We start from the raw sequence: 11,579 nt of genomic DNA, 5'->3' as shown, positions 1-11,579 counted from the left end.
AAGAAATGTTACAAGATCCCTTCATGAAATGTGAGCAACGTGCCCATGCGAACCAAACATGGAAGAACATCACACATCCTTCCAAAGAGTTCTCCTATGTCATCTCTCTTTAAAATCATTAAAGAAAAATTGTTTGTGCTACCAAAATAGTTTGAAAAAATTCTCAGGTCACTTTTAATTTGGGAATTAGAGAACTCTGATGGAAAAACCCTCAGGAAAAAAAAAAAAAAACTTTACCAGGAAAAACTGCATCTCTGGTCACAAGAGGAAAGCAAAACAAGCTGTCAGCTACTCAGCTGCTCACCCTGTTCACAGGCACACGGTGAGGCAAGGTGTGCATGGGCACTGGGGGCACAAGCAGTAGGCAGCAGCGCTCCTGTATCTTGGGAGTGACTGACCACCTTTACATCAGCCTAAACGAACAAATAACTTCTATGCAGTTTTATTCTACCCATAATGTAAGATGTGGACTGATGAATAAACTGTCGTGGAGAAATGGAACAGAGCCACAGGAAGGCTCCAGAAGCCAAATCTGGTACGAGGACACAGCAGCACAGCAGCTTTCACTTGCTTCTCCCTTAACTCTTGGGAAGAGGTATTCACCCTTCACTGCCCTTCAACAGCAGCGTGGGATGAGAATGAGAATACAAGGATCTACTTTGGTGAAAACAGGTAACGGTGCCAGGAGATCTGGGCACCCCAGTAATGGAACGGAACTGCAGGCTATCTCAAACACAACATACATAATGCATAAGGCCATTACATTTAACTGATACTATAATCAAATTAAAAAGCAAGAATCATATTTAACTGAGTTCCTCATCACTTTGCAGGAGCATAACTTATGGGACATTAACAGATTTACTCTGCTGAAGTGTAACATGAATGGGATGTGCACAAATCGGATTTCAATGCCAGGGAAAACTGCCTTTCCTATGCGTGTAACTACTGCATTTCAGTCATGTCTTAACACTGAGGAAAAAAAAAACCAAATTCTAAAGGAAACATCACAAATCCAAATATCTGCTTTAGATGTGTGGATTCAGATGTTGGAAGGATAACGTATCTATTTATTTAAAGCTCACTTTCTAATACACATGCCAAGATGCATTTCTTAAAATGCTCCCAGTATTTTGCCAATTACTGGGCCTTTTCAAATCCCTTTATCCATTGCCCACATTCATTTTTCATCCATTTCAGCAGCACACTATCACGATGCGAAACACATGATTTCTTTATGCAGCAGCATTGTTCTCAGAGAGGTCAGAACACAGCGCTCTCTTTTCAGAAATCCAAACTGAGATTCACCCAAGTGAAATTCCTAATGATTCCCTAAGGTCCAATTCCTGACCAGAGCACAGAACTTGTCAGGTGAACCCTGAGCCACCGCCGCAGCGGCGCCATGCTACAGCTCTGACCCCACGGAGGAACCCTGCTGCTGCACAGCAGCACTGCAGCACGCAGGAGGGCCGCCTCTATGAGAAGATCTGTCTGGAAGGACTGAAGGTCTTTCACATCACCTTGTTTATAAAACAAACAAAAGCGTTCAGCCTACAGGAGTGCATGGGTAATGCAGCTGCTACTTGGGACTAGAAAAGCAGAATTTATTCTGCTCTGAAAGATCTGAATCTGCAAAATTCATGAGAGAAACACAGCAGTCAGAGCTTCACCTTGGAAATCATTATAGTGATACATACCAGGAAGAGGAATCATGTTCCAGAATATATGTATCAACCTCAAATCTATAAAGGTAAAATAGTGTGTAAGTAAAATTTAATTATTACTTTTTATGAAATAGCATGATGTTGTCAGTTGCATCATGACCAGAATAAGAAATGTACCTTTCAGTACTGGGCCATACCTTCTACTTCAATTAGCCCTTCAACTGAGGCATTTGGGATTTGAAGCCTGGTTCTGCTTAGCACATATTTGCTTTTCTTGTAACTCTATTGGCTTAACTTTCTTCTCAGTGCATGTTGTGACAACAAAGGGAAACTCCAACGCACTGGATACACTGCTTACCTAAGATTATTTCAAAAATTCTTCTGAAGCTTCTTGTTTTCTACCCTTCGAATTACTCAACAGCCCAACTCCTAAGAGCAGGGGGAGGGCAGGGGCTGATGCAGGTCACACTTTCCAAGGGACTTTCTCAGTCAGTTGCTATGGTGTCTGAGCAGAGATGAGGTCTCTTTCAAGTCACCTTCAAACAGTCCTTGACAAACACTTTGCCCTCAAATGTCAAGCTGTCACTGAAATACATTAAAAGGTGAGGCAGGATAAACAGAGGAGGAAGCCTTTTTTTTTTTTTTTTCTTAAAAGCTATTACAAAATAAGCACTTAAAAATGTAAATCTAAATACATTTCATAAAGTGATAAATGAAGACACTTTGAAAATTACCAAATACAGGAACCAGGAGTTTTCTCTTAGCTGTTATCTACTGAGTAATTACAACTTGGGCTTCCAGACACTTTAAAATGTTTAATGATGTGAGTCACTAAAATAAAATACAGACATTCAGACATTCATACATGATCAAATTTACAGACTCATTAAAGAAAATGTATTTATCACACCAGCAAGAATACATTCCAGAATTAGGTCAAGCTGAGGGTCACGGCTATGCAGATTTTTAATGCCTCCAAACCTGGACACAACCTAAATGCACCCATCAGAGAAAGTGACCAAACTGAGGCAGTGATGCACTGCATCCTCCCTCACAACCTTCTTCTGGATTGAGCACATCTGTTGCTATAAAGCAACTTTCTGAGCTCATCCTACAAACACAAAACAAAGCAATACATCCAGAGACAGCAGAATGTGTCTCTGTGCTGCATGCACATGGATATCAACTATTCAATAGACTTACCACTGATTGCTCCATCTACTCTAGTTTCTTGTTAAATCTGAAGTGTAACACAGCATCGAGGGGTAATAAGAGCCTTGAGACAATCCTATGAGAACCTCTGTTTTCACCTTGGAAGAGCAGCACATGAAAAGCACACCTGGCACACAGCGACCCATCCCCATCACAACCGCCTGCAGTCTGTGACCCTGATTCTCCTCAGCTCTACATCACTGTCACACAGTGATATGGCAGCAGGCCTGTTTTGTGGTGGTGAAGTGAGAAGCAAATCGCCTGTTCTTTCCACACCTCTGTACTGAACACAAGCTGAGCTTGCTGGCCCTTTTGCTCTACCTGTTCACAGTCCATAAATGAATGCTAAATAGGGCTGTTCTTACTTTTCTATGTTCGCACTGAATGGACAACAGGGTGACTGCAAACACCTAAATTATTATGTTGTCACTCACTGAAAATTGAATCTATTAATTAAAGAAGTGGTGTAATTTTCAGTCAAACCTCTGAAAGCCCTGCTGAAGTCTATTTCTGTCTAGCTAAAATGAACGACAAAATCTCAGAAAACGAGCTCTCATCAAAAAGCATTAGACTTAAGGACTTCATTCACTGTTTTAGCATTGAATGTGACAAGAAACAGTCTATTCACAAGCTTTAGTTTGATTGGGCTCTAGGGCTTGGGATTGGGCTCTAGGTTTCCTGTAAGGCAGCATAAGGATAGGCTCCTCCAGAAGGTGCTCCAGGGCAGAAAGCTAATGTGGGCAATCAGCCTCAAGCTGAGGTCAACAGGTAAGCTGGGTCTCTAAGTTCGGCCTTCTTGAACAGCCCTGTCCCCTTTCCTAAAAGATCAAGGAGGCAGAAAGGAGGCACACTTTAGAGTAACCAGCATAAAATCATCCAACATCTGACACACTCGAAGAAAGAAATGCCAAGCCATGGGAACACATTTTCACAGCATTGGTCTTGTAAGATGTGCATGCTAAAATTTCAGCCCCCCACATTCAAAGGTCTATACAATGGCCACTTACAGAGACATTACGTATCGATCACGTATGGAGCAGTACAAAATTAAACCTGTAGGCCACATACAATCCCTAACCAAATGCATGGCTTAGTCTTAGGCTTGTGCTACATATTTTCAGTAAATGTTTCAAGTCTGGCACACCAGCAGGAGAACTGCAACAATCACTGAAACCTGTTACATCTTCATGGATGCAGAGCTGTTCTCTCATTTTCTGGCTTCCCAAAGACCACCCAATGCCAACAAGCATGCAGGGTTGTCTTTTAAGACTTTATTTAGGATTCTTTTCAGATGCAAGTCTTCCTCAAATAAAGAGATACGTAAATAAGTTGAACTTCATTAGGCAAAGCTGCAAAGCACTGAAGCATTTGTTTTCCCATTTGTAAATGTTAACTATTTAACAGTGCACCCAAATAAAAATAATTTATATGCTAGGAAAAAACAAACCCAAAAAACCAGTTGGCACTGTATTTGTTAGGGTAACTTGAGTCAAGAGGAGCAGTGTCTCCTGAATCAGTTTAAATGTTTAGATTAAATGTCTTTTAATTGCTGTTGCCATCTTCTTCCCGTTTTCTGTACGCTTTATTCAACATCTGTATTTCTTCCTGATAACCACCTCTCTCCATGTGCTGCTTTTTACTGTTCTGCCGGTGAGCTTCCACCGTGTCTGGAATTGTTATGTTAATATCGCTGTCAGGATTGTTTGATGGTATGAAGAGTGAGTAGGAAGCAGTTTCCCCTAAATCACATGAGACAAATCTGTTTTCCTTCCGTGAATAGCGTAGGGATGGAGATCTTACCTGTGTGGAGGACTGGCTGATATTACTGATGATGGAAACAGTATCCAGAGCCTCTTCATTGTCACAAATTTCCAGAACCTCTAAATGAATTTTAACACTGGTGTCAGCAAATGAATTAGGACACTCCTCTGGGTTGGGGTCGTGACCAACGCTTTTAGATCGGTACACTTCGATTTTCTTTGAGGTGGGTGTTATCTTTTGTCCTTCGGTGCTTACCTCGTAGGTAGACAAGGAGAGAGTTTTTCCTGTGGGTGCCTGAAGTGACACAGTTCCTTGAAATGCACACAGAGGAATAGCTAAGGCCCCACCTGATCGCTGAAAAGACAAAGAAGGACCATTATTTAGTGCTAACTTCAGAAGCTAGCATCTATTACAAATAACCAGTCACGCTCAGTTTGTTCACCTGTTTTACTGTGGTAGGCTTTTCCCTGTGCTGTTTTAGGAAGCCGGTGTTTAAGTTAACTGTACAGTTTACTGAAGAATATAAAAAGTGTTCATCATCATGCGCTTCAGTATAAGGAGTGAAGTCTGAAGTGACTGTGATCATTTACAGCTCATGGACTCCTTATGGTAACACTCCAGCGTTAACACTTCATTGCAGCCAGTCCACAAGGAGACAGCCAGCATTAGCAGGCACCTCTCTAGCCAGTACCAGCAGCGACCTCTTCAAGTGTCTTCACTTAATTTCTGCTTACTTCCAACTGACATGCTGATCTCCTGAGGCTCCATTCAGTCAGCAAAGGAGAGAAATGGCAGCAGAGAACTTTACAAGAACTGGACCCCATGCTGACAGCACCTGTCTCCCTTGGGCACTTAACTAAATTGGGTGCCACCTAGCAACTGAGCTAAAATCCCTGAAACAGCTTTACAGATACCATTCAACAATTTTTTCATGTATAGACTTATCATTTTTATGATGGAAATAAGTATAGTATCAATAGGAAATCTACAGTAGGAGTTTTCACCACGGTGGTGGTCAGAGGGTCCATCCAGGTCTCACTCCCTCCCACGTTTCACACAAGTCCTAGACACCAATATGGATTTCTCTCTAGTACAAAGCTGAATTATCAGCAGAGAAATTTTCATACGCTTGAAAGTATAGAGATAAAATTTAGTTACAGCTCTGTAGTCCTAAAGGTCACCCTCAAACACAGAATTTCCAGCAGTTTCAATGAAAGAAGTTTCAAGAGGCTGTAAATAAATGAAGTCATTACACAAAGAAATCACCACGTGTGCCTACATGGAGAACAGAAGCAGCCTGCTCCTGTGTGGACTGTGGTTGCTCACTCAGAGGCCAGCTGTTATGTGCTCCTGTTTACAGTGCTGCAGGACAGATCCTGCTCTCTTCCTCACCTTACAGACTGGCATTTCTAACTGTGGAGGTCAGCCATTCAGTGATTCATGTTGCAGAACAAACAGGCTCATCCTCACCTACTCTGCTACAACTGGGCTTTGACTGCTTACTGAGAGGTGCAAGGATTTGCATCCAAAACCAACTTCTTATCCACTAAAGAAATACAATTAAAACAAACCTCAGCTTTGCCAAAGGCACATTCCTTGGCAGGCAGTGGAAGCACTGGCCTGGGACAGGGGAGATCACATGGAAGGGCTGCACTGGTCAGACAGAAACATACAACAGAGACTGCTGAAACTGGGAGAAGTGGCAGAAATTTCCCACCCAAGGCACTGAAAAGCTGCCAGCCACAAGGTGATTCACCCTGATCACACTCCTGCACTGTTCTTGCTATGATGGTTTCAGGGCTCCTTTTGTTAAATCTACCTCAGGTATCCCCAGATCACTGCTATGTGGAGTGCAAGTGTACTCCTTCGGTGCTGCAGTTCCCTCTCCAGCTGCAGTGCTTCCACGCTGCCTGGAGGAGCAAGATCACAGGCCAAACTTCCTCCTCCTGTCCTTCCTCTCTATGCAGACACACACAGGGTCCCTCCTCAGCAGCACAGACCTTTCTGGAAGATTTGGGAATACAAAAAAACAGTACAGCAATCATGGGATAAAGTGAAAAAATAGCAAAGCATGACATGAGTGGAGCAACCAGAGGAAGACAAATGGTTGATTTATCAGGATGTGGAAGTCTGAAACACTGAAGAGTTTGGACAGCACTCATATTTCTTCCTGTACAGTGCAAGGGAGGGCTGAGATGAGACAGAGACAGCTGCCTAGGAGAGCAGGGATGTCTTTTCGTCTGTGGATGCTGGGACAGATCTACCTGCAAACAGAAGATAGCCCACAGAAACCCTTCAAATAGGAGCAGTCTTCCCTTGTTTACAGGGAAACACTGAGCACACCCTTGGAAGCACAAGCTCCAGTGTTGTCCTCTTGGTTTACTGACCTACCCTGTGCAAACAGTGTGAATACGAAGAAGGAAGAGGAGGAATAGGAAAAACAGGTCTAATACTGGCAGCAGGGAGGAGTGTGAGCACTGCCTAGGCGCTGAACAGAGCTCTTCCACTTGGAGCAGTCCCGCTTATGTTTCCTTTCCAGTAATACTGAGAAAGTGAGTAGAGACATTTCAGGTACTGGAAAGGTGAAATTCTTCTTGGGGAGCTGGGAAAAGCAATTACTTGCTCATTATTAAAAGCAATGCTCTGATGAGACTTTCACAGAACAAGGCAGACCTTACAACCACACAGCTCAATCAAGTGACACATTACCTGACCTTCACTAAAGAGCATGAGAAGGAAAATAGGTTTCATTGCGTGCAAAAATCTTGCCAGACTGTGCCTTAACACGGTCCTTCGACAAAGAAATCTGGCTGACAAAATGCTAGCAGCTGGCTTGCCCTGCTGGAAGGAAATCAAAGTTGTATTAGTCTCCTCAACATATCTGTCAGACAGAAACGGTGCTCAAGTGTTCTTATACGCAGTTATGGAGACAACAGTTGTGCTGTGCACTGACGCAGCAAAGAACCCACACGATTGTCAGCTCCAGCATCTCACTGCTAGCTCCCAGTCACTGGTGGGTACTGGGGCTCCTGGAGAACAGCTCTGTTAAGGGCAGGCACCAGCAGCCCTTGTTTTAAAGGAAGGAATGGGGCACTTCTTAAAAGCACAGTGCTGTCACTTGTATTTTCTGTAGTAACCAGGATCACTCCTCCAGGAAATATGTAAGTGAAACTATTTTCTTCTCTGTTTTCTCTCCAGGAAGCTCTCGTCCACTCATCTTCCACCTCAGATGCTTTACTAACGCCACCAGAGGACAGAGCAGCAAATTCAGATCTGGATAAGATCAAGTGGGCAACGCCTGCTAAGTGTTCTGAGCAGTGTTCACAGAGATGCAAGTTCAGTTTCTCTGATAGTGCAACACACTGAGCACAGATAGAATAATTTGGTAACATGCATTTAAATGGTGTTTCCCTGGACACTGAGAGACTGCTGGGTACAAGCCCTGCAGCTCTGCTTCCAGCCCACCTCGCTTCAGCAATCAACACTGGAAGTCCTTGCAGGGTCAGTTAAGCGTGTCTGCATTTCTGGCAGTTAATCAAGCTCAGAGTCTGAAGGACTGTCTAAAAAAGCACTTACATTATGCAGAAAGACATCAAAAGAATATGAAAAAATAGGTTAAATAAGAACTATTACTTTGCTGCAAGGTTACATTCTGCTATATAAAACACTACAGATTTGTCAGAGTGTATGTCAAGATGGAAGATCTGTCGGAGGGACCTGGAGGACAACGAACAACCCTCACTTGCTGCACTGACTACTCCTGTTCTGGAGAATAAGAGTTTTCCAATGCTGGCAGGATTATTGGCTCTCTCTCTGTCTGTCTTCTGTTGAGAAATTGATATTTACTTTTTGCAGTGAAGCAGACACACCCTGTCTTATGTGCCTGGTCACCAACCAGGAAGCCCAGAAACTGAGTATTTTCAACTAGGAAAATTCCAGTAGAAACAGCAGCCAATTACAGACACCTTTAACTAGTTCTACAATTAAAAGTATGCAAAAATTAAGCCTGTTCTGGTTCTTAGATCTACTTAAAAATACTTATTCTTTACATGCACACAGGCATACATACATAGAAGTGTTTATTTATTGTCCATACACATATGTACAGAAATACACATCTTTTTACAATTCATGTCTTCATTTCTGGTAGTTCTGAAGGGTTCCTGGTCAGAAATGCTCAAATGTTTCAATTCAAAAAATCATGGTATTCCCCAATCAAAACACTCTGTAAGCCAGAACTGCCATCTCTACGCTGAAGCTGGCTTTAATTGAATCTCCTAAGATTTGCCCAGTCTCATGGAAGTTACAAACTAGCACTAAGCCCAAACTCTCCCTCTGGAGGATTGTTTTCTGCAGGTTTGCATCACAGAAACATCAAGGTGGTAATCTGTGAGCTTGTTTACTCTATTTCCCATGCATTTCAGCACTCAGGAGTGCTGCAGGATCTCCGAGGCTGTGATGCTCACCCCGAGCTCCCTGCCAACAGGAGCTGCCCTGCCTGGTGCTGCTCTGTGTGCAGGGCTCACTCCCGCTGTGCCTGGTTGCAGGGCACACTCCTGTGCTGCTCCTGCTGGAGGTGGCCGCGGGCTGTTCTGTCTGCTGGAATCTGGGACAGAGCTCTCTCTGGAGGACTACGTGTACCAGCACATGCATTTTTCAACAAGCCAAGACCAAAAATTACAATGAGGTAAATCACAAATGTACTTGTTCCTTAAGGAGTGCCGGTGCGTTCTGAACAGAGAAATCTCTACATAATTGATAAAGCAAATGCTTTCGTTATTAAATTAAGTCATCCACCTCCCAGATTTCACAGAAGAGAGAAAACAGTGGTTGCTACAAGGCAAACCTTCAGCAGCATCACTGCAGTTTCAGGCTGGGCTCTCCTCTCCCATCCTGGCTGATTCCAGCAGGTCCAGGTGAGCACCCCGACACAGGGGAGGTTTCAGCCTGCGCAGGGACAGAACCACATCTTACAGCCGCTGGTCCGAGCAGGGCAGTGAGAAAGGGCCCACAGGAGTCACCTGGCTTACAGCTTTCATGGGCCCTGCTGGGCCACCTACAGAGGGCAGGAAATCCACAGTCTGCCCTGAAGAGAAAGGAAGTTTTTGACCTGTGACTTTTTTGGGAAGGGAGGAAAGGGGAAGGTAACTTTCCTGCAATCACTGTGTTTATTTCTCCTCACAAACCAGTAGAAAAGAAAATAAAATGCCCTTTTCTATCTGGCTTTCAAAAAAAAGTGGTTATACTTATGTGAAAAAATTAATAAAGGAGTATTAAGCTCAAAGTACACTTCAGGAAATTTTTTTCTTTTATTACTTGTGAGAGCAGAGCCTCATTCTACATGCTGGTGAGCACCTCCTGAGAGTGTATGGGACCCCCTCTGCCCCCTTAGTGTCTGCAGGACTCACAGCAATTGGCAGAGCTGGGCACTTACAGAAATGTTACAGTATGACTGTCATCAACTTTGAATACTGCTTCTGATGCTATTTACATCTGACTCTCAAAATAATTTGTTTAAAACTGTAGTTTACAAGTGATCAATAACTTCTGCTGGAAGAAGCCAAGAAAATTCCTTAAGGGTAACACTAATATTCCAGGTACCAAACACTTCTACATGTATTTTGATATTCTATTAAATGTGGCTGGATTCCTTTTCCTATACAGAGCTTAAACTCAGTGGTCCCAGTTTTTCACTGCCTGGATTAAGCGTACACTTCCCAGGATTTCTTGTTAATATTTGTTCCATGAAGCAAATCCCTGCCAGAGCAGGCAAAGGAAAGCCTCTCGGCTCCATTCTCCAGATGGTTATCAATCAGTGTTTCCTTTCCTGTGACCAAAGGTGGCTCTGTTCCAGAAGCAAGTTCTTAGCTAGGAAGCCCTTGCTAGCAATTGAAATCAAAAATAAATAAACTGTTCAGCAACTTACATGACCTGAGTGGTGGCTCCAGTCATCCACAGCCCAGTTTGATTTTAATGACAATACGTTGCCACTGCATTACTGTCAAGGCCAGTGGAGAAGAAAGGTTAACAGGGGAAAGAAAGGAAGCGTGTTAACAGCCTGAAATTGCAACACGATCCAAGGGAAGCAGCACACCTGGAAGATACTCCAGTGCACCTAAGGTAAGAGCTCTCCTCTCTGACTATGTGAAAAGGATGCATCCTCAAAGCAGACACCCAACATTTGCTGTAGCTGCCCAGGCCTGGCTGCCTAGCGCTACGTGAGGTGCCTCAGAGCACCTGAGATGTGCTCAGGAAACTGCCAAGCATAACACAGGGCTGGAGGGAGAGCTGCAGCTTCGTAAGGCAGCCATTGGAGCACAAGGCAGCTGATGAACTCCTGCAGCCTCTCAGCTGCTTCAGTTGACTCCAGCATAAGTTAGTTGGTAGATTTGCTAATTATTCCATGAGTCACAGGCACTAGAACACTAAGACAGGTGTATCATCAGTATTAGAGGGAGGCAGAGCTTATGTCAGTGCACATCTGCCTCTGGGAAAGGCAGGAGAGCTTTGAAGTGAGCTCACAGAGCAGGAATCGTCCCCCAGTGCTGCTGAGCAGCACAGTGCAGGGCCATGAGCAGGAGGCACGTTTTGCTGTGTCCTGGTCCAACACCACTGCCATGGGACCACGCTGCCTCCCAGACAAAAATGTCAGTACTATGAATAAAGCTCTAATGAATTTGTATTCCTAATGACTTTGATGGAATATGGACTCCAGCTAAAAAAGTTTGATTTCAGAACATTTCCAGTAAAGATTCCATCATTTCCTTTCAGAGACAATGTGTTTTCTGTTAATTTCAAAACAGAGCCTTAGTCTTCCTCTTTCCAAAATTAATTACTACGATGACTTGCCCTTTGAGAGGCTGTCTGCAATAAATTTAGACTCAACTCAGAGTATGACAAGAATAGACAAGGTCACCTCAGATGACCTGAAAGCCTGGATTT

At 43.6% G+C, this 11,579-nt stretch overlaps 1 protein-coding gene across 15 annotated transcripts in view; it reads right to left on the bottom strand.

Moving 5' to 3' along the window:
* Positions 1 to 1,086: 1,086 nt before the first annotated feature.
* Positions 1,087 to 11,579, bottom strand: part of GPR149 (G protein-coupled receptor 149) — a 109,196-nt gene continuing 98,703 nt past the window's right edge. For 11 of the 15 annotated variants that reach the window (XM_052685734.1, XM_052685740.1, XM_052685733.1 and 8 more), the window contains one exon: positions 2,465 to 4,991. In XM_052685734.1, the coding sequence (XP_052541694.1) occupies positions 4,419 to 4,991 (573 nt within the window). In that variant the 3' untranslated portion in view covers positions 2,465 to 4,418. Of the gene's footprint in view, positions 2,250 to 2,464; positions 4,992 to 11,579 lie in introns of those variants that run through there. The other 4 variants (XM_052685731.1, XM_052685732.1, XM_052685730.1 and 1 more) reach the window with 4 other exon arrangements.

Source organism: Tympanuchus pallidicinctus, unplaced genomic scaffold (assembly GCF_026119805.1).
Source record: "Tympanuchus pallidicinctus isolate F22 unplaced genomic scaffold, pur_lepc_1.0 scaffold22, whole genome shotgun sequence".
NCBI lineage: Eukaryota > Metazoa > Chordata > Aves > Galliformes > Phasianidae > Tympanuchus > Tympanuchus pallidicinctus.
Note: the sequence above shows the minus strand (reverse complement) of the source record. Positions and strands in the feature narration are given on the sequence as shown.